The following is a 27,333-nucleotide window of genomic DNA, read 5'->3' on the forward strand; positions in this document are numbered from 1 at the left end:
AAAATTTTAATGTACTCCAGTCCAATTTGTTGATCTTTTTTGTTATGGTACCGCTTTTATCCTTTTTAAGAATTTTTTCATACCACAAGATCATGAATATATTCTCCTATGTCATTATCTAGAAACCGGTTTTTTTTTTTTTTTTTTTTTTTTTTTTACTTCTAATGTTTAGAATTAGGTTTTCTGACTTTTCCATATGTATTTTATATTGACTCTGAGCCATTTATTGATTAGGTTGTCCTTTCACTATTGTTTTTTAATGTCATCTTTGTCATAAATCAGGTGTCAATGTATGTGTAGGTCTGTTTCTGGATTCTTTATTCTCTTCCATGAGTCTTTATAGCAATGTAACAGTGTTTAATTATGGACAGCTTTATAAAAAGTCTTGAGATCCAGTAGAGTAAGTCTTCCCCCTTGACCTATTCTAAAGAATTTTGGCTAGTTCTGGCATCTGTGTTCTTTTACCTTGTATTTTTATTAAAATTTTTAGAACGAGGTTTTTAAATCTCTCCCCTCTCCAAAATGTAGAGATTTTATTTGGGATTATATTGAATCTATAGATGGCTTTGGAAATAATTGATATGTTTACAACAGTGGATCCTATTCTTCTATTTGTTATGCTTTTTATAATTTCTCTCAGTAGTTTTAAGTTTCTATGTAGTGGGCTTGCCCATATTGTATTACATTTATTCTAAATACTAACTTCTTAATTCGCTTAAAAATAGTCATTTTAAAGATTTATCTAACTTAATGGTTGTTACTGATTAATGGAATACAACTGAGTTTTGTATATTTTTTGGTATTCAGTCATCTTCCTAAACACTTACTAAACGCCTTGCTAAAGAACATATTCAACCACTTTACTAAATAGTTTTTAATGCTAATGCATTTTTTATTTTAATGTATACAATTATGTCATCTGCAAGTAATGAGAGTTGTATTACTCCATTTCTAATCCTTTTAATTTTCTTGCCAACCTGCTCTTACTAACTAGCTAAAAGTGGTGATAATGGGCATCCTTGTCTAATTTCATAATTTTTGATTAAGTATCATATTCACTGTAGTTTTTATATAGATAAACTTCATCAGATGAAGGAAGTTTTTTCTATTCCTAGTTTGCTAGGCAAGTTTTTTTTTTTTAACATGAGTAGATTTTGAATTTTATCAGATGCTTTTCTTTATTAAGATGAGTAGATTATTTTTATCCTTTAATATGGTAATTATATTGATGGTTTTTTTGTATGTTATACCACCTTTGGTATTCCTAGAATAAAGCCAACAAGATTATGATAAATTATTATCTTTTTATACCCTAGATTCAGTTTGCTAATATTTTATTTAGGATTTATTTATTTATTTATTTATTTATTTTTATGAGATGGAGTTACGCTCTGTCACCCAGGCTGGAGTGCAGTGGCATGATCTCGACTCACTGCAACCTCCACTTCCCAGGTTCAAGCGATTCTCCTGCTTCAGCCTCCTGAGTAGCTGGGATTACAGGCACACACCACCACGCCTAGCTAATTTTTATGTTTTTAGTAGAAACAGGGTTTTGTCATGTTGGCCAGGCTGGTCTCGAACTCCTGACCTCAAGCAATCAGCTCACCTTGGCTTCTCAAAATGTTGGGATTACAGATGTGAGCCAGTGCGCCCAGCCTATATAGGATTTTTTGCATCTGTGTTTATGACTGAAATTGGCCAGTACTTCTTTTTCTTCAGTGTCCTTGTCAAGTTGTGATATTAAAGTTACACTGGTTTTATAAAATTTATTTAAGTATTTCCTTATTTTCTGTTGTTTGGAAGAATTTATTTAAGGTTGAATTTTTTTTTTTCTTTCTGGGTTTTTTTTTTTTCTGGTAGGAAGTTTTAAATTACTGATTTAATTTCTTTAATAATTATAGTACTATTCTGATTTCCATTTCTCTTTCTATGAGTTTCTGAAAGTTGTGTTTTCTGGAAATTTGCCGATTTTATGTAAATCTTCAAATTTACGGGCCGAAAGTTGTTCAGAATATTTTATGATGTCTTAATATCCATAGGTTGTGTAGTGATGTCTTTTTTCCATTTCAGATATTAATTTATGCAGATGATAAATTATGCAGGCATTTATTAATATTTTCTTTGAAAAGAAGAACCAACTTTTAGCTTCATTGGTCTTCTTTATTGTATGTTTGTTTTCAATATTATTAATTTCTTTATTTTTTCCTTTCTTCTGCTTTCATTTGCTATTCTTTTTCTAGCTTAAGGTGAACATGCCTTAATTTCCAGTCTTGCTTTTTTTTCCTCAAATATATTTATGTATATATTTATGTATAAATATTTCTCTAAAGTGGCTTTTAGCTGTATCTCACAAGCTTTAGTTTCTATTATTTTCATTATCATTCAGTTCAGCATATTTTCTAATAGCCCTTATTTCTTCCTTGGCCTGTGAGTCATTTAGAAACTTGTTTCTTTATTTTCAGAGGAGTTCTTCCAGTTTTCTTTGTCATAGGTCCCTAGCTTAATTCCATGGTGGTTAGAGAACATATCTTGATTAATTTAAATGTTAAAAATATTTATTACCTCTGCAGATGATTAATTTTTGTAATTAAGTATGCACTTGAGAAGAATGTCTCTTCTCATTAGATGCAGTATCCTATATGTTAGTTTGTTTGTTCATTATATTGTTTGAATGTGTTAGATGTACTTAATGATTACTTTGGTTTTATTCATTACCAATAAAGCTATGTCAAAATGGTAGGTTTGTCTTTCTTCTTGTAGTTATTTCAGCTTTTCAATTATATATACTTAGGGTGTATTTTCATGTGTTTTATATTCATGGTTATTCAAACTTTCTATCTTGCTGCACATTTACTTTACTGATTCCTTGTTCTTTCCTTTTTTGGTGTTCCATTTCTGTTTTCCTTGATATTTAGAGAGTTTCCTTAGCTCACTGCAGCCTCCAACTCCTGGGCTGAAGTGATGCTCCTATCTTAGCCTCCCGAGTGGCTAGGGACTACAGGCTCACGTCACCACGTCTGGCTAATTTTTTAATATTTTTGTAGAGATGGGATCTCACTATGTTGGCCAGGCTGGTCTTAAACTCCTGGCCTCAAGTGATCTTCCCATCTCAGCCTTCCAAGGTGCTGGGATTATAGGTGTAATCCACTGCATCTGGCCCTCTTTTAGCTATTTTTTAAGGGCAGGTCTGCTAGCAATGGAAGTGTTTTCCTTTGTTAACATCTTTATTTCCCCTTGATTTCTGAAGGATAGTTTTTCTGGATACAGAATTTCCAGTTGACAGTTCTTTTCTTTCAGTCCTTGAAAAATATTGTACCACTTCCTTAGGCTTTCATGGTTTCTTAAAAGAAATCTAGTGTCATTTGAATTGATGTCCTATAGGTAATATGCTATTTCTGTCTGATGTTTTTAAGGTTCTTTCTTTAGTTTTCAGAAGTTTAGTTACGATCTGTCTTAGCATGGATTTCTTTGGGCTCTTGATATTTGAAGTTTACTCACCTTCTTAAATTTGTTAGGTGTAAGTCTTTCACATAAATTTGGAAATGTTCACCTGTTCTCTCATAGAATACTTTTTTAGCTCCACATCCTTTCTCCTGTCCTTCTGGAACTCTGATAATACTAATCTAGATTTTTTAAAAAAATTATAGTTCCACAGGTTTTTTCAGGCTCTGTTCATTTGTTTCAGTCTGTTTTCTTTTTGTTTTTCAGACTAAGTTCTCCTGATTCATTCTCAAGTTCACTGATTTTTATCTTTTGGCATCTTTATTATTGTGCCTTTCCAATGACTTTTAAAATTTAAGTTATTGTATTTTTCAGTTGGATAATATCTATCTGATACTTTTAAAATAATAATTTCTCTGTATTTGCTGGATTTTTCTATTCTTTTCAGGGATATTTGTAATTACTTGTTCAAGCAGTTTTATGATGGCTGTTCTAAAATCTGTCAGATATTTCAACATCTGATTCAGCTCAGTGTTGGTGTCTGTTGGTCTTTTAACACTTAAGTTGTGATTTTCCTGGTTCTTGGTATGACCAGTGCTTTTTATTTGTACCCTGGACATTTTGGATATTATGTTAGGAGACTTCTGATGCTTTTTAAATCTGTGATTTCAGCAGACAGTTACCCTGTTTAGGTTTAACATGTAGATTTGGTTTGTCTCTTCAGGTTCAGCTGACACCTGCACTGTAGGCAGATCAGGCCTAGTGCTGCCAGTCAGTGTTAGGTGTGGGGAGGAAGGTTGGCTCTCTTGAGCTCTGTTGAAGATTGGGTCACCAATATATTTATTTATTGTATGTGATAGTAGCCCATATAACTCTTTATTTCTTTGTTTTGTCATATCATTGGTGATATCATTGGCCATGTAGTTTCATCTTTAAAAAACCTGACTTTAGGCCAGGTGCAGTGGCTCACGCCTGTAATCCCAGCACTTTGGGAGGCTGGGGCAGGCGGATCACAAGATCAGGAGATCGAGACCATCCTGGCTAACATGGTGAAACCACGTCTCTACTGAAAATACAAAAAAAATTAGCTGGGTGTGGTGGTGGGCGCCTGTAGTCCCAGCTACTCGGGAGGCTGAGGCAGGAGAATGGCGTGAACCCGGGAGGTGGAACTTGCAGTGAGCTGAGATGGCGCCACTGCACTCCAGCCTGGGTGACAGAGCAAGACTCTGTCTCAAAAAAAAAAACAAACTGACTTTAAATGCATGTCTCACATGAATATATTATCCTTTTGTAAAAAAACGTTAAAATTCCTGTTATGATTAAAATTTCTTTTAATCATTACTTTTAATCACAGTCCCTTCCATGCAGGTAATCATACTTGTGAGTTGGGTGTATATCCTTTTACTTTCTGGTAGGCATTTACATACAAAAATTATACCAGCAGAAGTTTTATACTATAACTTTTAGTGTATGGTTTAAACATTTTTAAATAAAATATATCACATTTTGTTATTCTATTTTTTTCTACTTCTTTTTACTCAACAGTGTTCCATGGATATATTTCCACTTGAATACATATTTATCTTTTTAAACTATAGCATAGACTTTCTTAAAATGGATATTATTTAGCCATTTACTATTGCTTTCGTTAATATAAACAATGCTGTAATGGATATCTTTTTGAATCCTGCTTAAAGAAGATAGGGCTGATCCCAGGAAATAGAATTTTACTCAGTCATAGGGACATGGGTGTTTTAAATTTTAAAAGATGCCAGTTTGTGCTCAAGATAGCTGTACTAATTCATATTCCTACCAGCTGTACATGCTGTTTATCGCCATCACAAGTCCTGGATGTTATTGAACTTAAAAATTTTGCGTGAACTTGGGTAACAAATATGCCATTTCATCTTTTTTAATTTTGCTGGTTAGTAGTGAGATAGAGTATTTGCTCATATTATGTTTTTGGCTCTTTGGATATTGTTGATTGCATTATACTTAAACTGCTACATTGTGATACACTAGTTAAGATTTGGAAGCACCAAAATGTTGATATTATATTACCTGTTTTATTTTAGAAGTTTCTGGATTTCTGAATTTTTTTTTTTTTTTTTTTTTTGAGACGGAGTCTCGCTCTGTCGCCCAGGCTGGAGTGCAGTGGCGCGATCTCGGCTCACTGCAAGCTCCGCCTCCCGGGTTCACGCCATTCTCCTGCCTCAGCCTCCCGAGTAACTGGGACTACAGGCGCCCGCTACCACGCCCGGCTAATTTTTTGTATTTTTAGTAGAGACGGGGTTTCACCGTGTTAGCCAGGATGGTCTCGATCTCCTGACCTCGTGATCCGCCCGCCTCGGCCTCCCAAAGTGCTGGGATTACAGGCATGAGCCACCGCGCCGGGCCGGATTTCTGAATTTTTAAGCAAGCCAGCTTAGGTAGATTTTGCTAATTAAGGATCCCAATAGCTAGAAATTTTTTTGTTTACTCTTTCTGTTTCTATATTAGATTTTTCATTTTTGAGACACTTGCTGTGACTCTGCCATGGCACTCACATAGCCAGAAGATTGTTTTCTGGGATTCAGTATGTTGAACAAGCTGGATGATTTGTCTGTCATCTTATAACCTTCTTTTCTTTCCTGGCAAGATATGGAATATATGAAATAGAGTTCATTCTACTCTGTGAAAAGTATGGCTGCTAAAACAGAGTATCATATAGGTAGACTTTCAGAACACCAAAACTGTTAATAAAGTGACAGTTTTAAAGATCTGGGCTACTTTGGTCAAAATTTCTGTGGCTAGATAAAGATGGAGTGTTGTTTTAAGGGAATACATTTCTCAGCCATTAATGCCATGGGCAAATCTGCAAACTTGAATCAAGTTGTCCTGTAATTTCAAAGATTTTGAAAGGAAAAGAAAAGGGGGTAGTTAAATCTTAACTCATCTGGTAGTTAGGTAGCATTTAGTTCCATAGTATTGATAACCATATCTGAGCAATTAATGTCTAACAAGTGCCTACCTTTTTTCTGCATAATGTGGTTCTATCCTTATCTCTTGTTTTGTGTTGACATTATAAAAGAGTAAAATCAGAAAATGAAGGCCCCACTAGAAAATTCACTAACTTTAATTCATCCATATGTACTTTTTTCTGTTTTAAAGATGTTTGAGTATTTTAATTCATCAGGGTTGGAATTTCAGATGGCTTTGATTTCCCACAAGGCTAAGTCAATACAATTTACATATATAATTAGAAACTTAAGATTTTACATAGGGTTTTAAATAGGTACTTTTCGTAAATACCATGTAAGTGAAAATGCCATTAATGAATTTCCTAATGTTATTTTCTTGTATTAGTTCTGTGTTCTCTGCATAGCTTTTCTGAAATTTCCTTTGGCTCCTTAATCTTCATTAAATTTCAGCATTAGATTAAGTCAGTTTGCAGGCCGTTACAGCAGAATAGAAAACAGAAGTGTTTTTGACATTATAAACACATTTCAGATTTCAGAAACACATGAAATTAACCTATGTTTACAAAATTTTTTTCAGTTCATCCAGAGCAGCTTCCTCCGAGGCCATGGATTACATTAAAAGAACGAGACCAAATTCTGCCGTCAGGTAAATAGTTTTTCTCATTCTTCCTTTTTTTTCAGAAATTCTTAAAATGTTATTTGGGCTTCATGATCTGTAATAAATAAGACTTCATTTTTACCTTTCATGGGTAGATGCATTTAAAAATACTGATGGATAGACTTTTAAAAAGTCCACATTAAGATAGACCTGTCAATAGGTGTCTTATATCTTTCACAGTAATGCAGCCCTTGGTTTTAAAATTATTTCTGTAATACAGCTTTCCAAATAGCATCTTCATAGAGAGTATTGGGTGATTTAAGATTTAAGTAATGCAGCCCTTGGTTTTAAAATTATTTCTATAATACAGCTTTCCAAATGGCATCTTCATAGAGAGTATTGGGTGATTTAAGAAAAATGAGAACAATGATATTTCTTGTGAAAAATTTTAAACTACTGAGAAGTACTTGATCTTTCTTGAGAGATAGATAACATTTATGGAAGAATAATGTAGACTAGACATATATTTACTATACTGGCAACAAAGTATAATACCAGCCCAGGGGTGTAGAAGTAGTACATAGTATTTGAGCAATATAAGGATATAATCTAGCATTTCTAGAACTGAAGTAATGTAGAAAACATAAGCCTTTATCTGTTTGCAGGGACCAATAATGGTTTGACATTTATAAAGCTTCTTCATATTTGATATTTTAGGCATGGGAATTCTACTTAAAATAAGTTATGAATTACCGTTTTTCGAAATGTCTTTTTTTTATCACAAGAGTAATAATTTTCATGATATCTAATTTCATTTTAAAATTAAATGAAAATTCTAAGTGTTTGGATATGAAGATTAAACCAGTCACAGAATAGTACTACATTAATACATTTTGGCTGGGCACTGTGGCTCATGCCTGTAATCCCAGCACATTGGGAGGCCAAGGCGGGCAGATCTGTTGAGGCCAGGAGTTCAAGATTAGCTTGGCCAGCATGGTGAAACCCCATCTCTACTAAAAACACAAAAATTAGCCAGGTCGTGGTAGCACACTCCTGTAATCCCAGCTACTCAGGAGGCTGAGGCACGAGAATCGCTTGAACCTGGGATGCGGAGTTTACATACAGTGAGCCAAGATTTTGCCATTGCACTCCAGCCTAGGACACAGAGCAAGACCCTGTCTCAAAAAAAGAGATAATTAATTGTTAAAGGGTAAATCACAATTAGACTTTATATATATTTTGAGCAATATAAAGGCCTTTTGTTTGTGAGTTTTGGGCTTTTTTTAAGTTAAGAGGATTCAGAACAAGTCTTTTTTTTTTTAGTATTTGGAAATGTGGGATATATAGCCTCTTCATGGTTCTATTTGCATTTAATAACACTACAAAATATTATAATATGCAGTACATTTTTGTGTCTTTCAGAGGTAATAATTTTAAAACCAACCCACTCTAGAGCTGCAATATCAGCTTGTTTTAAGAGGCATTGTGTCAGTGTTATGAATAACATTTTTACTATCAGGTTGCATGTTGGTGTTTAAGTGAAAGGAGTACCTAAGGTTTTCTACAAAACTTAAAGCTAGATAGATTTATTTTATACTTGGCCTTTCCTAGTGTATAATTAATTATTCCCTTCTGATGTTAAAAACACCATTTTCTAATTCTTCATAGTAATCCCTTTTGACTATGAGTGAACATAATCTTGAAGAAAAGATTTTCTAATATTGCACAGCTACATTTCCATTAAGAAAAGGAACAATAGAAACAAATTTTCATTAATTGCTAAATTCTCAAAGTAATCTGTTCTTGGGTTTTCTTTATTGAAAAACTAGTGTGGACTTTTCTTGTGAGGTATGGTGCTTCTCTGAGTAGGATCTGAGTGCTGAAAAAAAGTTACTGTTAAAAATGCATTTTACTTCTGATGCATAGAGGGATGTGTATAATACTTTGTGGTGGCTAAGGGTGATTTATTGCTTAAAAACATGATAAACTATATGGAAATCAAGCCTAGATAATGAAAAAGGTCCCAGATAGAAACAGAGTATAAGAGATGAGTGGTAATAACACTTAGGTAGTTTTTACTTCTGTTTAAAAATTGCTGGTTCATTCTCAGGCACTGGCAGGGATATAAAGAGTTTTGGCTATATTATAAAAATTGCAATCTCTGATCTTTTTAATGAAATCTCAGTTTACAAAGTCTTAGGAAAAAACGGAATGAAGCAAATGGCAGTCTGCCTCTTTCGCCTTACTTCCAAATGACATTTCAAATACTGAGAAGCATAGTAAGGTAAATTCAGGGTGCTTACTTCACAGTGTAGTGGCTTGAAAATGATGCTGGGTCATTTCCAAGATAAATACTCAGAAAGTACAAGTCAACTCAAATTGAAATTTAGCTCCCAGTGTACAAAATGGTCACCAGTCAGACCCCCCAGGGGACTGAACTGAGTTTCTCTTAATACCTTTTCCATCATCTGAAACAGAACCAACTTCAATCAAGTGTCACTTCACTTTGAATTCCTCACGTCTTATTTAAATAAGTGATTCTCAACCATGTCTGTTCATTATAATCACCTGGGATGCTGGGATCCTTTTTAAAAATACGAATAGCTAGACTCTTAATATTTCAACTTAATTAGTCTGGAGTCAGACCCTTACTTCAGCATTTTCTTTATAAGCTCTACAAAGTGATTCTACTAGGCAGCCAAGATGGAGAATTACTGATAAAAATCAGGGCTTTTCAGACTTTAACATGCAAGTGCATATGAATCACCTGGAGATTTTGTTAAATTGCACATCCTGTCCAAAAGAGGTGTTCATGGGGCCACAGATTCTGCATTTCTAAATTCCCAGGTGATTGATTACTGATGCTGCTGGTCTTCACAGCACAGTTTTGAGTAGCAAGGGTGCAAACCATCTTCTACTATTAGTTTGCTCACAGTCTTTTTATAGTTAAAGGACATTTAAAAATGAGCATTTTATTTCAGAAATGAACATTTGATTGACAAAAATGATTCTCTTACAACTAAATTTTGTTAGTCCATACTCTTCTGCTTCAAAGTAATGATAGCAGTAGGAGGCACAAAAAATACTTAGATATTTTGTTAATAAGAGGTAATGAGATTAGAGTTCTTTAATTAAAATGCAACTACAGTTTACTTTTGTTCCACTCATTTAAAGAAGCTTTTCTCAAAGTTATAAGCAAAAAATTAGCAGATTTAAAATTTAAATTTTTTATTAAAATAAATTTCCTTAAAACTCTCAAATATGAGCTGTTAGTCTAATTCTAGACTTAATAAAATAAATTTTGTATGATAGACTCCAATGATGTTTTAGTAGATTAGCAATCTTTATCTTGCCTAGGCATTTTACAATGATGATATGTGGCGTATGTGTGTGTGCTTGTGCAGGTGTACACATGATATTGCTTTAGAAAAAGTTGCCTAATTTTCTCCCGTTTGTCTGTTGTTTTTTCTCCCACTTCTTAGCATCATTCACGGTTATGTGTTACAATGTGTTATGTGATAAATACGCTACCCGGCAGCTATATGGCTATTGCCCATCCTGGGCATTAAACTGGGAATACAGGAAAAAGGGAATTATGGAAGAAATTGTTAACTGTGACGCAGATATCATTAGTCTTCAGGTAACACCATAGAAATTAAACTGTCTTTAACTTAAAAGGTGAACTTAAACATAAGAGAAGATCTGACCACTGGGAGAGATCCTGTGTTTAGAGCCAAAGCTCAAAAAGAATTGTTTTCTCTCCTCTTAAAAATAATGGACAATTTAAATAAGCATTTAAGACATTTCCATAGTGAAACTATTTTGCTGACTGAATACAACCACCTACTTATATTTATTTACTATTTTCTTAAGTGGAAATAATCTTACCGTTCATGTTAATATTCACCTCATGATCATTGGTATTGCTGAAAGAGAAAACCACAGAAGATGGCCAGTCTTTTAGGAATATAAATTTACCTTGTATTGGAGTCTGTTTTTTAAAAAAAAAAAGCTTGCCCACAGTTATTCCTTAAACAGACATATTTTAATATATTGTACTATAAATCATGCGTATTTGCCTTACCTTACTTTATAAACCATCTCTAAAATTTAGATTCTTCTGTTTTATAGCACTTTATTAATTGAACTTTACTGAAGAAGCAGCATCTTTTCATGAAATGTGTTCTGTTGCTTCAAAATTTAGCTAATGATTAGCCAAAAAGATGTTTGAATAGTTTTTAGTAACTTTTTTCTTAGCAACTTTCAAAACATATTAAGTGCTTAAAGGTTTAAAAATTTTTAATTGACAAATAATTGTATATGTTTATGGGGTACATTGTGATGTTTTGATACATATATATTTTTTTAAATGATCAAATGAGGCTAATTAACATATTCATCAACTCAGAAACTTACTGTTTCTTAAAGGTGTTTAAAAATGTTGTGTGTTACAGGCCGGGCATGGTGGCTCACGCCTATAGTCCCAGTACTCTGGGAGGCCGAGGCGGGTGGATCCCTTGGGGTCAGGAGTTTGAGACCAGCCTGGCCAGCGTGGTGAAACCCCATATCTACTAAAAATGCAAAAATTAGCCAGGCAAGGTGGCGTGCACCTGTCATCCCAACTACTTGGGAGCCTGAGGCATGAGAATCGCTTGAACCCAGGAAGCAGAGGTTGCAGTGATCAGAGATTGCACCACTGCACTCCAGCCTGGATGGCAGAGCGAGATTCTGTCTCAAAAAAAAAAAAGAGTTGTGTGTTACAATTTCACACATTCTTTTCATCATAGCCTGAGAGGAAAAATTATTTAAAAAATTTTTATGTAACAGAGTAGCTTGATAATTTATTTTTAGGTTGCTTGGGAAAAAAGTAAAAATCTTTTAAAATTAAAATAAAATTTCTTCTAAATAGTGAGACTAACAGAGAATTGGGGAGAGGAGGAGGCAAACAAAATCAGGCTATTGTAGTTTCTTGTCTACTTCTTGGTTTAGTATTTGTAGTGATAACAGCCTCACACCCTCCTAAATATAGCAGTTTGAAGGATAGAACATAATTTAAGAAAATTGTCTTATTATAAAAGCAATGCTATAATACTATACTGTATTAAAAAGAGATCATTCTAGAGAAGTTGAAAATTTTGAAAAAATATAAAGCATGATGGAGGGAAATACCTAATTTCATGTCATAAGATAGTTGTGTTAAAACTTCTGGAGTATTTTTCTTCTACACATTAAGTAAAATATATTTACAGATACATTTTGTTTCTTATTTATTGTACTTAATGGATTTTCCGTGTTACTAAAATTCTTCAAAACTCATTAATTATATGAACGTATATTGATGTAGCTTTTCCCATACCATTGGACACATTTAGTTGTTTATGGGTTTTTGCTGTCATAAACTCATGCTGTTAGAAACATCTGCATACATAAATTAACTTCATATTTATTTCATTTAGAAAGACCTGTTAAAATATTTTATGAGTCAAAGAATAAAATAGACTAATAATTATCAAATTAATAGAGGCCATTGGATGATTGCGATTTAGGTACTTAAAAATTTCTTAAAGTAGAATTTTTTGTGGATAGATTTTACGTTTCTCACTCTTGGGTATCATTTCTTTCCACCATAGTTCAGAAGGATATGCAAGTTTTTAAATTACCTTTTTATATATAAATTACTATTCCCTATCACAGAATCTATCATATACCCAACTTGCTTTGTTTAGTTGCCAGTCTTGAGGAAGTAAAGTATAATGGAGTGAACTGTAAATTGGGAATCAAGAGACCTTGGGATGTAGTCCTACTCCTGTTACTATCTGTGTGAGCATGAGAAAATCATGTCACCTTTCTGATTCTTTCATGTTTAAAAAGCTGCCATTGTCAAGTAGCAGCTGCTAGCAATCAGGTAAGATAGTAAGATAATATTTGCTATGTGAATTATTTTTACTAAGTTACATCTTATAATGCTGAACATTTTAATATCTTAATCAGCATTTTCCCTCTGTCATATAGATGATAACTTTTCTTTCATCTCAGGAAGTGGAAACAGAGCAATACTTCACTCTCTTTCTGCCAGCATTGAAGGAGCGTGGATATGATGGATTTTTTTCTCCAAAGTCACGTGCCAAAATCATGTCTGAGCAGGAGAGAAAGCATGTAGATGGTTGTGCAATATTCTTCAAAACAGAAAAGTAAGTTAAGGAAACAAAGCACAATGGTGTACTTTTATTTATTTAAATGCTTACACTTTAAAATTGTCTTTGGTTTCGCCCTATAAAATCAACAGAAAGCTAGAAAACAAGTATTATGCAACTTAAAACTGTTGTTAATGTTTCATTTCTCAGGCTGTGTATTCGAAATAAGGATATTTATTGTATTATTCCTTATGCTTTTATTACCAAATAACACTGAACATTTTAAGAGATACAGACTTGAATGGTCTCGTATTTCAGAACATATTTTCATGAAGTAAAGTATTAGTTTTTGTGTAAAAAAAGAAAGTGATACCTTTTAAGGTTGGCCATAAGTGATCTGGGTTTCTTTTCTGTGATTTTTTTTTTAATAATTGATTTTTGAGAATCATTCATTTTAAAATCATTTATTCACTAAATGTATACTGAGCATTTGCTTTGTGATAAGTCCTTGCTAGACACAACAGACACAAAGATAGTCAAGACATAGTTCCTAATCTCACTGAAAGCTCAAATCCAGTAGGAAAAACTAGGCATATAAGACAATTGCAATATCATATGGTGTAATATAAGATAGAGATCTGCCTGGGTAGATAAGAGAGGCAGGCACAGAGCATATGGAGGTAGAGAGTTAAAAGGGTTGACTGAGACAGGGCAATGGAAAATGAAACGTGACATCTGATAGAGGTTGAATCCCATGATTAATAGTTTCGATTTCATACGTTAGGAAATCATCTTACAGGATAAGCATATACATGCTTACAGCTGTTTTCCAGTATTTCCCCATTTTACATCTATTTTATCAAAGCCAATCTGTTTTTATTGATCCAAGCATATTACCAGCATGACATGCTATTTTAAGTAAACAAATTCAATGAATTTGAAAGATATTTGGTCCACTTCCCATTTATCTATGCCTACTTTCCTGTCTTTTCCATGAATTTGTAGTAGAGATATTCTTATTTTGGTTAATAATTAGTACAAAGCCTTGTAGTATTTGAGGTCAGAATATACTAAATTCTTCTAATGGTTTGGTAATTTTTTATGCATTTTAGAATAATTCTATTAAAACTACGTATCTCTTAACTACTGGAATATGTTCTGAGAAATGCATCATTAGGTGATTTTGTTGTTGTGGGAACATCATGAAGTGCACTTACACAAACCTAGATGGTACAGCACTATACACCTAGGCTATAAGGTATAGCCTGTTGTTCCCAGGCTAGAAACCTGTACAGCATGTTACTGTAGTAAATAGACAATTGTAACACAATGGCATTTGAGTCTAAACATATCTAGACGTAAAAAAGGTAATGTATTGTGCTGTGATGTTAAGACAGCTACATCATCACTGGGTGATAGGAATTTTTCAGCTCCATTATAGTCTTGTGGGACTACCATCGGCATGTAGTCCCTTGTTGACTGAAATCTTGTTATATGGTATATGACCGTACTTCCAGAGTGTTTACCATCTGTCAGCCTTTTCGAATTGTTTATATTAGTTGTCTTGTTCAAATTTTAAAGCAACTCTTACAGGCAGCTATACACCTATTTCCTTGTTTTTAAAGATGAGGAAACCAAGGTACAGACAAGTTCAATAACTAGTTCAAGTTACACAGTAGTCTGATTTCATAGTCCATGCTTTTAACTACTGTAATAAACTGAATCTTTAGCCTTCTTGTTTGAGCTTTTGATATCACTAATACCTCTTATAAGATTACCTCATTTAGAAAAATTGCCCTGAATTTGACATTTGTTTTTGTTTTTAGACAGGGTCTCAGAGTCTTACTCTGTCACCCAGGCTGGAGTGCAGTGGCGATCATGGCTCACTGCAGCCTCAACCTCCCCAGGCTCAGGTGATTCTGTCACCTCAGCACCCTGAGTAGCTGAGACTACACGTGCATGCCACCACACCTAACTAATTTTTGTATTTTTTGTAGAGATGGGGTCTTGCTGTGTTGCCCTAGGCTGGTTTTGAACTCCTGGGTCCAAGCAATCCACCCGCCTCAGCCTCCCACAGTGCTGGGATTACAGACATAAGCCACCGTGCCTGACGATATTTGTTACCTATGTTCATACACAAATCCCCTTGAAACACCATAGCTTAAAAAAAAAATGCACCAGTAAACTTGAGACATCTAACATCAGGCTCTTTTTCTATTTGCTATAGTTTCTTTCAAGATAATATGGAAGATTTTTATTATTACTCTCACAGTTTTGAGAGGAAAAATCTAAAATTCCTTAACAATTTACTAGAAGTAGTTAAGGCTTTGAAATAACAGTTAGAACTGTTATCTGGGTATTTGCAAATTGATTCTTGAATTATTAAAAATGCTGTGAACTAGTTAAGTAATGAGCACATAGGAAGTACTTAGATGTGTCACCTGTTTTTCTTTTCTTCCTCAACTCTTTTTTCCTGAATAGTAACATGGATCTGGCAACAGATTGAGTGTGATACATCAGTATATTGTACCTCTTTTCAACTTCTTTCCTGGAATGACAGGACTATATACCTCCTATAGGTAGAACAAAACCACCTTCTGTCCCAGTACCAGATATTTATCCATGTCTTAGCTGACTATTCAGTGCCAACTATTTGGAATTTGAAGTATTCTACCCTGCCTTTATTCTTTCTTTAGATTGGAAATATAGGGCAAAAAAAGACTGTGAGTTTTGAAGCCAGGTGCTTCTTCTATTTATTTAGCTATATAATGTTGAAAGACTTACCATTTCTGGACCTGTTTCTTCATTTGTATATTCTTATCTTGTAAGATCATTTTTGTAGAGGTTACAAAACTAACAAAGATAACTGTGGAAGAGTAGTCGACACTGTACTTACTCTCAGTCTCTTTCTTCTGTAATCAGAGTATCTGATAATTCCTCATCTTCACTGATGACTGTTTAATCATACATGAAAAACTGGTACAGAATACGCAACAATAAATGGAAACTATCATAATTGCCATTTATAGCAAAATACTATAATAAAAATCTCTAATGCATCATGATGAAAGGATGGAGTATTGTTTAGTTAAGGCTAGGACACAAGTTACCAATATTCAGATAATTAGAATATAATACACTATTCTTTAAATCACATTATTCTAGTTTAGTTTTGGGGGATTCAGAATCTACTTCAGGATTTGGCAGCACCTGTTTGGTCATCATTGTGAACATCATTTTTTGGGAGTTAGATGCATAGAGATACTAGAAAATAGAACTTTGAGTGATAAAATACCAGATCTCAGCTTTTGCTTTGTCTTTTAACAAGTATTATTTACGTTCCAAAGCATTTTATAAAATACATTCATACATATGCATATGTTTCTTATATGTATATAATGTATATGTAGAAACTGAGTTGTAAATACATTTTTTTTTTTTTTGAGACGGAGTTTCACTCTTGTTGCCCAGGCTGGAGTGCAGTGGCGTGATCTTGGCCCACTGCAACCTCCGCCTCCCAGGTTCAAGCAATTCTCCTGCCTTAGCCTCCTGAGTAGCTGGGATTACAGGCATGCTCCACCATGCCTGACTAATTTTGTATTTTTAGTAGAGACAGGGTTTCTCCATGTTGGTCAGGCTGGTCTCAAACTCCCGACCTCAGGTGATCTGCCCTCCTCGGCCGCCCAAAATGCTGGGATTACAGGCGTGAGCAACTGCGCCTGGCCGTAGATACATGCTTTAGACTCATAATTTAAATTTCTTTTTGCCATGTTTTGTCCTATAGACTTAACCATTAAGTAGAATTGGGTCTTGGAGCCAGATACACAACTTAATAGTGGGGGAAAAAATGAAGATGAAAGCAGACCTATATGTTAGACTTGCTGTTCCTGAGATTAGCAGTTCTGACCTCCTTATCATGCTTTATTTCAAGTCAATGAGAAAGGGAAAGATGAAAACAGCAATTTAGAACAGTGTGATCATTGCACTGTGAAGAGGCAATCTCTTATCATAGGATTGGGAACTTAGGTTGTCATGGCACTTAGTTCTTGCTGTACTTCCTAACCTGCTTCCATTCTCAGAGGTACCAGGTAAGGCCAAATCCTTGCTTTTTTTCTTCTATTATCACAGGTAGTTCTGTGCTTGGAAGGAGGGTTTTCAGAGGTCATAGTATCATTCCAAAATGGTACAGTATCATTACTGTTGTGATACTCCCATCTCACTGGTCTCTCAGTTATTAATTTCCTGTGTCATAGGTGGTTGTTGCATTTAGAATTTGTACGTAGGATTTTTTTTGAAAATGAGATTTTGATCTGTACTCTTCTGGTAATTTCTATTCAACCTGGATCATAACATTACGACTTTGTACTACAGTTTCTGTACCTTTCGAATATAGATAATAACTGTTCCACTTCAGAGGTTTCTTATGGGGTTAAAATAATGAATGTGGATGCACTTTCAGTGGTTAAAAGAGCTGTACAGTCTGGGCGTGGTGTTTCACCCCTATAATGGCAGCACTTTGGGAGTCTGAGGCGGGTAGATCACAAGGTCAGGAGTTAAGTCCAGCCTGGCCAAGATGGTGAAAACCTGTCTCTACTAAAAATAGAAAAATTAGCTGGGCTTGGTGGTGGGCGCCTGTAATCCCAGCTACTCAGGAGGCTGAGGCAGAGAATTGCTTGAACCCGGGAGGCAGAGGTTGCAGTGAGCCAAGATCGTGCTGTTGCACTCCAGCCTGGGTGACAGAGCAAGACTCCATCTCAAAAAAAAAAAAAAAAAAAAAAAAAAGAACGGTACAAATATAGGATGTTATTTATCTACTTCCTTATTTAACCTGGTCTCTCAGCTTACCTTTTCCAATTAGTTACCTTCTGGCACTCCCATGATTACTTAAAGGGACCAAGAACACATTTTATATCATTTTATACTGAATATAGTAAGAACTTCTATTTGGTTTGGTTTTAACAGTGTTGGGATGTGATCCAGAAAGGGTCAGAGTTAACTTTGTGTGATTATACTATTGTCTTGACTGTGTATTACATTGCCCCTTTTTACTTGTAAATGAATTCAGGGATGGAATATTACTTAAATCCTATAGATTGCTTTAGTTTCTCATAGTTGGCAGTCACTGTCCTCTCTCTAGCATTAATTAATTACATCAGAGCCCACAAAGTTATTTTTAGACTACAAGTTGGTAAGAAATTGAGTTATGTCTTTATTTGAAGGACTGCTCTGGACGCGTTCTTTTTGCACATGAAACATCCAACCTAATAATAATTCTCAAATCATATAAGGGGATTTTTTGGTCATAGCAGTCTTTATTATATTAATATATGTTCTTTTATCCATTTGACCTTTCGTCTAGTTTTTTTTTTCAAAAATGTGAATATACAGAAGAATTCTTAGAATAAAATATCATCAGGAATAATGCTTTTAGCATCTGTATACCAGTCACAGAGTATGAATAGTAAACTAATGTATCGAAAGAGACAAGTTTAAGATTTTCCGTATTACCAAGGCTGTATGGCTTGGAACAATGATTGGAAAGTAACAATAAACCAATATGTCTAATTGAGAAGAAACATCTAATAATAGAAAGAATGGCAGAAAACCTCTATATTTCAAAATGTTACCTGTATGGAAATCTGTGAAACAGAAAGTAGATGCAGAATAGAGTGCATTTGGTTTTCATGGGAAGGGAATGCAAGAAGTAGCATTGTTAAGGTAGTAGGGATAGAATATGGGTAATTATATCTTACTATATTGTAAATTTATTACAGTTATAAACAAGGAAATAAGATAAATTGTAGATTACAGCCATCAGCACTAATGCTAGAAATCTCATTCTTTTAAAAACAGAATATCTGAGAAAGTCTTAAAGTTCAAGAAACATATCAACACTCTTATTTACTAGAAAGAAGGAACTTTATTTGGTTCAACTAGTTTTCAACTCTCTTTGGTTTTTCAACCCTTGGTGAAGCTGAAGTGATAAAACTTGAGTGAGAATGTGTGCTCTAGAGTTTCTCAGTGGCAGTGGAAGGGAGTGTTAGTTATAATGACATATGCATCCTGTTTAGGAAGACTAGTTTTGCTTTTCTGGACTTTTGAAACCACGGCAGTAAAAAGAAGATACCTTTAAAAGATTGAGAAGTTTTAAAAGTCAAAAGTATGGCAGTATATACCAATGAGAAATAAAGTTGGAAGGATAGTTGCAAGCATCTGATAACCCAGTGGTTGCTCAAGATTTATGTTTAAAGAATTGTTATTTAAATGAAGAAAGATCAATAACTAATCATGCGTTTTTAAAAAAGTTTAATGAACCTATGATCATTACCAAGAAACTTAAGAAAAAGAAAAGGCTGGGTGAAAGTGCTAAGGCAGTGAGGAGGATATTTTAACTAACATTATGCACTGTAAATAACAAGGAAGGAATGGACCCACTGCAGACTCTATAATCAGTAATTGATGATCAACAAAAAACAGCTCTATACAATTTATGTTTTGCTTTCATGATTTCTATTGAGAAGAATTTTCCTCAAAGTAGAAACACTAAGACCAGGTAAAGAGGAGAATGGCAAACCAAGACGGTGAGATTGGTAAGCCAAGAGAGTCACTAAACTGCACTAACTAGTTAGGTTTTCAAATGAAGATAATTATATCTTATGGTATTAAAGATCTTACAGAAGTGTGGTTAGAGAACTGGCAAAGGTAATCTGTTATAAATATTGGAGTAGAGAAAAAAATTCTAGGATTTGGGGGATGGATGAACTATCAAACTTTTCAAAAAGACAGACTTGCCCAGCCTCAGTTTTCTTCATCTTTGTAATGGCAGTAGTAATACCTCCTGCTGCAATGTGGGTTCTCGGAGATAACCGAAAGAAGACTCGGAGATAGCCAAATCCCCCTCTGCGAGAAACACCCAAGAATGATCAATAAAAAAGAAAAAAAAAAAAAAAAAAAAAAAGAAGACTCGGAGATAGTTTGGTGTTCAGGAGTTTATTAGAAATCAACACCTGTGGAAAGGGGAGGAAGCAGAATTGGACATACGGAGAAAAGTGAAGTGTTGCAGGCCTGACTGCCTCAGGTGACTCAACAGGGAGCTTTAGAGCTTATATGGCCTGTGAGAGTTAAACCACAAGGGGCCCACATCCCTGGACTTTTAACTTTTGCTTTTGATTTCTAATTGGATGGTGGTGCTCCTAGAAGTATGTGACCATGAGTAGGCAGCTTTCTGCAACTGAAGCAATCCCTGATGAGGAATCTGAGCAGTATATCTCCATGTGCAAATTTTAGGACTAACATATATGAAGTACTTAACACAAATCTTGAGACTGGATAGATCCTCAATAATGGTAGCTTTCATTATTTTTTTTATTATTCTGTCCTATTGAGAAATTTAATTATTTTGAGAGAAGAGAATGCATGCTCATAACATTTATAAATGTCCAAAAGCTGGCAGGGATATTTAATCTATTAGAAAAATAGAATTAGATCCAATAGAAAAATAGAATTATATCCTGTAAATTTGTGCATCTATCTTACATATCTGTAAAAAATTAAAAATTAAATAGGATGAAGTTTCAGAGCGCTTAATATCCGAATAGGTGAACTAATGAGCAGAAGTTCATGAAGTGATACTTAACTGAGGTAAAGATTGCTGCTCTTAGATTATTAATGGAAGGAATAAAAAGAGGGAGGGACAAGAATCAGCTGAGACCACAGAAAAATATATGTAGCAATGTTCATTACGGCATTAGTTAAAATATGTAAGAAGTAACTTAAATGTCCAACACAGGTTAAATAAATTATGGTGAATCTGTAGAGTGGACTATAATCCAGTCATCAAAATTGATTTGGAAGAATATTAAATGTTATAGGAAATGTCCCTGATAGAATAGTATTGTTCTAATTGCGTAAAAATATGTGTGTGTATGTGTGTAGAGAAAAGTCTGGGGAAATATATTAACTTTTAAATGGAGGTATTGGGTTATAAGTGACTTAGTTTTCTTTGTTCTCATATCTCTACAATAAACATATTTAATGTATCATTTTTTCCACGTTTTTGTTTTGAAGTACCTATAAATGCAGGACTGACAAGACCTGGTTTAAGAGCAAAAAGATCAAAACATTTCAGATATATGTTAGTTCCTGTTTGGCTTACAATATGGCTTTCCCCAAAGTGAAGTTTTAGTCTTTATTAACGAAAATACAGTTAAAAAATGAAGAAAGCTGTAGTTCATTTATGCCCAGTTATAGGTACTGCACCTTTGGGTAAACTTGAGTTGTTCAAATGAACTTTTCAAAAAGACAGACCCAGTTGTCAGTTCAATTTAAATTTGTTGAGCAAATTTAAACAAATTGTTCAGATGAACAACATCACACATCATGTAAGTGTAACTGATCGTTTCTTTTCCGGAGAAGACATGGAGGGTGGGAGAGCATAGACATCTATTGTCAGATATTTAAAGTGGTGTCATTTGGAAGAGAAATTAGATTTAATGTATATTCTTGAAAAGATCTAGATCTAGTTTTAATGGAAAAAATGGGAGAAGAATACAGGAAAGCAAATTTTAGTTAAGATATTTCTTTTAATTAGAGTCCTATGCTCCCCTGCCCCTATGCCCCAAAGAATGACCTAGCTTTGGTAGAAGTAAAATTATTCCAGTTATAAAAATATTATAATTAACAGGATTTTTAAGACTTTTGTACAGAATCCTAGGTTCCTGTAAGTATACCATAGAAGTTCTGTGAATATTTAGAAGATATCTCAAAAATTAAATGTGAATAATTGAACTGTAGTTTGAAAATAACATGTTCACTCACATGTTTCAAATACAAGTTTTAACATTTTGGAAATCATTAACGTGTTCATAAAGTACTGCTTAGTTAACTTGTTTTTGGTGCAGACCTCTGAATCAAATTTCTTCATGCCTGCTTCTTTTTTCTGAGTATAGGGCCAGTTATTTACCATTTATAGCTGTGTGAATCAGGATTTTTAATAATATTCTGTAACCAAAACAAAATACAAAAATTGGACACTGAGACTGATATAAAACTATGTCATCTCTGTCCTCTGATTTCAAATTTTTATATTCATCAAAATAGGTTGCTTGTTTTCAGTGGTTGATTTATTCTAACATAATGCTGCTTTTATCTGTTTTATCTGTGGGAATCTCACCAGAAACTGTAAAAGGTATTCCACAGCTTAAAATTGTTTGAAGAAGTCTGATATGGACAATGGTCAATCCTGTCTATAGGACACATTTTGAAACTGCTCACTCCTCTTGATTTCTCTTGCCTTTGTTCAAGCCACCATCATTTCTCTTTCTGATAACCTCACAAACTTTCTAATCTGCTTCCCAGTTATCAGTTCTTTAATTGAGCAGCTAAGTGATCTTAAAAAATATAAATCAAATGATACCATGTCCTGGCTTAGAACTTTTATCTCTCCTCTTCAGCATCATTTCATACCCTTCCATTCTTTTCTAACACGTAAACTTGCAGTGCTTTTTGCTGTCTCAGGACCTTTCACATTTTCTACCTGGGATGCTCTTAACCCCATTCTTCACCTTAGTAACTTTCATCTGTCATATTTAAGCTTATAGATTACCTCTTTAGAGGGTAGAAACTATAGTCACTTTAAGCACTCTGGGTTAGAAATAGGCACATAAACTGACCCTTTACACTTGTCAGTCCAGCTGACACGTTCAGAATTGGAGGAGGGAAGGGAATATTGCTTCATTTAGTGCAGCATCCTGTGGCATAGTAAGTCAATATTTTTGAAGAAACAGAAACTAGCTTCTGTTTTCAAAGCTTGAAGGAAAGTGAGGAGGGGATCTGTTACAAGACTAAATATGTCTTCTCTCCACTGAACACCTAGTGCAAGTAATGTATTTAGTAGGTTTTGATTACTTATAAATATTTCACAAATTAATAAAATTATACTGAAAAAGGTTAAATGACTTCACCAACATCCCACTGCAATTAAATGTCAGCACTAAACCAATTCTATTAAATCCTACAACTCTACAATGCTTAATAATTTGGCATTAATGAAGGAAAGAAAATATTATTAGTGCAGAAGTTGTAATCACAGAGAGAGTCATTTCTTCATCTTGCAGAATCTGTTTCTCAGAATACTTATACCCCATTGCAACTTGCTAGTAAAAGTCAGATGGAAAAATCAGTTACTCTTTAGCTGAGATAAAGGTGTGCCCCTGCATTTTGTTGACAAATATCTTGATGTGGTAGAAATAAAACTACAAACAGGGTAGGTGGATTGTATTCTTTTTATCTTTTTCTCATTAACTTAGTTGAGATTGTGTGCACCTTTAAATACCAGAAAATTCTAGCAGTAGCTTAAACAAATGAGGGAAGGGTGATTTTCTCACACAAGAAGTCCAGAAATAGGCAGTCCAGAACTGGTTCAGCTGCTTCCCCATTTTTAGAAGGTTGGCTTTTGCCTTCCTGCTTCTTATTTCATGGTCACAAGATGGTTATTATTTCTCCGAGCACTAGCTGTAAAGGGCAAGGTATAAAAGCATGAAGGGATATATATGCTGTCTTTGTTAGGTGGGGCCTCTGAGAAACTTTTTACAATAATCAGACTTCTTGTGTCTTAGTGGCCAGAACTGTATCACATGGTCACTTGCAGCTAGAAAATGACAAGGGAGACAATGCATGTCATGTTTCTTTCATTTAATATCTTTCAGCATGATAGTCTAGGTACCTAAAATTATTATAATAATGTACCTTTTAGATTTACATTGGTGCAGAAGCATACAGTGGAATTTAACCAAGTGGCGATGGCTAATTCAGATGGATCCGAAGCTATGCTGAACAGAGTGATGACAAAAGATAACATTGGTGTTGCTGTGGTATTAGAGGTCCACAAAGAACTATTTGGAGCAGGTGAGTGCAATGTAAAATATTCTTACTAAAAATAAACACCATCCCAAGTTTTTCCATCTCAAAACAAGTGAAGAGAATTTTGCCGTTATTTATTGCAAAGTTATTTTCTTTTGAGGAAAGTTAAGGGAGATGGGCAGGAAAATAGCACCATTGTGTAAAGCATCATATATTTGTTGGGATATTTTGTGCTCTCTATCACAGTCTTTTTTACTGACCAGATAATCTATGTAAAGTCTTTTTTAATATGCCATTAATCCCAAACAGTTCTTTTAAATAGGGAATATTTTGGTTAGGCTGAATTTAGAAATTATGATGACTTGGCCCTCTTTTTGAATCATATTTTTAGCTTGAGTGTGATTCTTTTGTCTTTAAGGTTAAGGACTTGGCACATTTCCTCTAGTTTCTTTGTTATATCTCAGTCATTGTCAGGGTAAGAGCAGGATCTTTTATCTACATGGTACTTTCTTTAGCATTTTAGATTATTTATAGCTTCCTTCAGAGTCAGAAACTCATTATGTACTTCATACACAGACCTTTTTTATCCTTCTTACTGCCTGCCTTTGAGCATTTCACTGTTTACTAGTACATTTTAAGCAAGAAAGGAGTGAGACCACATCAGGGCTTTTTTTCCCCTGTGCTTTTTGTAGAGGAAAAGATTATTTTGGACTAGAGTATTGATTTGAATTATGCAGACCATGCATATGTGTCAAACCTTCTTTTCTCACCATACTTCAATTTATTCATTATCAAAGGTAATCTTTGATATGAAATTTTGGACTTTTTACTTTTCTTAGCCCCTCCGTTTTTATTTACCTTTATGTCCTTTGCAATCTTATTCTTCCCAAAGTTTGGTACTTTTTTTTCTGATATTGTGGAGAATATCTTTTGGAGTTTTACTCCTCTTTTAATTTGCAGAAGAGTAATTCTAAATAGTAGAGACTTTTACGTTCTGAAATACATATCTCTTGTACTCATAGAAGGGGAATTTAGTAATATAGTGCTTATGGCTCTTTGAAGGGGAAAATTTTTAATATTGTGAATACTTAATCTATAGCTAAAAGTGACACTATAAAACTAGGAAAAGAAGATCGCTTAGAAGATTTGGCTACAGACATTTATGATCAAATTGCTTTTAAGGTGACTATGTCAGATATAACAGATACTTCAGTTTCTTATTTTCTCAACATTGAAGATAATTATAGCTTGGTGAGACTGGAAAGAAACTTTAACAAACTAGTAGACTTAGAAAATTAGGTCTTTTCCCCCAAAGCTTATATTCCAATAGAAAAATTTGAGACGCTTCTATAGAAATTATAAAAGAAAAATTAAATTTGTATGTTTACGGATAGTACAATGGTTTAAAGGTATGTAAAGTAAAAAGTGAGAGATCCCTCATGTCATTCATACTCTAGATTATAGCTCTTGTTGATTTCTCTATAGAGTTACTAACATACAGAATGTGAGTATATGTATTAATAGTTTTATATCTTGAATATTTTATGGACATCTGTCAGTAAATGTTAACTATGTTTAATTTTCAAAAATCTTAATGTATTCCATCTACCATTTGGAAAGTACTATGTTAATGTTTATTTTAACAGAATTAAAAAACATAGAATTATAGGAATAAAAAAAAAACTTTAGAGATATTCTAGTTGAATATTTCACTTCCCAAAAGAATCTGGTTAAATTACTGACCCAAAACTACATAAAATAATTAGTAAGAAAGCCAAGTCTAAAACCCACGTGTCCAGACTTTTATAGCACACTACTCTCTAATTCTGATTTTAAAAATAATGTTATTTCGGTATATGGTGTGAATTTGTTCAGGTAGCAGATGACTTTCTTATTTTATCTTATATAGGTTAATATAATTTACTGCCTTTACTACTGACCTATCACAGTTGTGCTGTGTTGTGCTTGGGAAATGCAAGGTGAATGAGTATTAGACAGTAGTAAGAATTTAAATTGAGGTTTAGGTAACTCAACTGAAAACCTGCCTTACTACATTATTGTGCTATTTAAATGACAGATATTTAAAGGGCTATACCAAATTTGTGGGCCAGATTTAGCCCATGGGCTACAGTTTGCCAACTTGATCTAGGAGAGTAATTCCCATGGTAGGATTACCAGAATTTCAGCCCTTTAGCTTCTAAGAATTACTTTATGAGATAAAAGGGAAGTTATAAATTCATGGAAAAGAGTAAAGAAGTAGCTGTGGATCATATTGAGAAAACCTGAGGATGCCACATTTCTTCAAACATAAAGCATAACTTTGTCTTCTTTTTGTAATGTTTAAATTTAGGTATGAAGCCTATTCATGCTGCAGACAAACAGCTGCTTATAGTGGCAAATGCCCACATGCATTGGGACCCAGAGTATTCTGATGTGAAGCTCATCCAGACCATGATGTTTGTCTCAGAGGTTAAAAACATTCTGGAGAAAGCCTCTAGTAGGCCTGGCAGCCCAACTGCAGATCCTAATTCCATCCCGCTGGTGCTATGTGCAGATCTTAACTCATTGCCAGATTCAGGTATTTATAACATAATTTCCTCACTGCTTTCAATTTCACTTTTACTCTTGGTTCAAAGGCCAGCTAGCTCCTAAATTTTGAGTAGATAAATTAAGGAATGTATCATAAGAATTCCATGGATGGGACACAAGGTAATAGAAGAGAGTTTAATAAAGAAGCTATTACCAAAGGTGTTGCCTGGTTTAAGGGAAACAAAGCAATAAATGATGCAGTACTCTGCCACTAGGGGATTTAGTAATAGATCTCTTTACCACTCCTCTACCTAAAAGGGAAAGTGGTGGGAGCCGTCTGTCATTAGAACTTGGAAAAAATACAGTTGTAGGAAAGGGCCACATAATAGGAGTGATGGCTTTGAATTGCATGAAGCGGTCAATCCCTGGCAAACCAAAAAGAAGGGAGCCAGGGAAATATATATTCTTACCTCACTCTGCTTTTGTCCTTTCATCTCCTGCTAGGCTGCCCATTGATCAAATCCAACCAAAAGCTAGAGCGGGGAGGGATTTGCAGTTGATGCAATAAAGATCAGCTGCCTGAGGCACAGAGTGTACTGCAGAAGGGTGATCTGAAGGGGCAGCCAGAAAATATTCATTACGTGTAGCTCTGTAGTTTAATAATGTTAGCAACTTTTAAGTGAATTCATTAAATGATATTTGGATAATGTTAGTAGTTACAGAAGAATGATCAAAATTATCCTAGGGCTTCATATTACTTCTTGAGCTCCACTAAACTACTTTATGTCTGAACTTTTATCATTTTACTTTT

At 34.3% G+C, this 27,333-nt stretch overlaps 1 protein-coding gene across 13 annotated transcripts in view; it reads left to right on the plus strand.

Moving 5' to 3' along the window:
* CNOT6L (CCR4-NOT transcription complex subunit 6 like) overlaps positions 1–27,333 on the plus strand; it is a 103,614-nt gene that overhangs the window by 61,596 nt on the left and 14,685 nt on the right. For 8 of the 13 annotated variants that reach the window (XM_054683779.2, XM_063809517.1, XM_003310327.6 and 5 more), the window contains exons 6-10: positions 6,979–7,047; positions 10,482–10,639; positions 13,036–13,190; positions 23,887–24,038; positions 26,344–26,571. In XM_054683779.2, the coding sequence (XP_054539754.1) occupies positions 6,979–7,047; positions 10,482–10,639; positions 13,036–13,190; positions 23,887–24,038; positions 26,344–26,571 (762 nt within the window). Of the gene's footprint in view, positions 1–6,978; positions 7,048–10,481; positions 10,640–13,011; positions 13,191–23,886; positions 24,039–26,343; positions 26,572–27,333 lie in introns of all 13 variants that reach the window. The other 5 variants (XM_009447688.5, XM_054683780.2, XM_009447686.5 and 2 more) reach the window with 1 other exon arrangement.

This window comes from Pan troglodytes, chromosome 3, assembly GCF_028858775.2.
Source record: "Pan troglodytes isolate AG18354 chromosome 3, NHGRI_mPanTro3-v2.0_pri, whole genome shotgun sequence".
NCBI classification, from domain to species: domain Eukaryota; kingdom Metazoa; phylum Chordata; class Mammalia; order Primates; family Hominidae; genus Pan; species Pan troglodytes.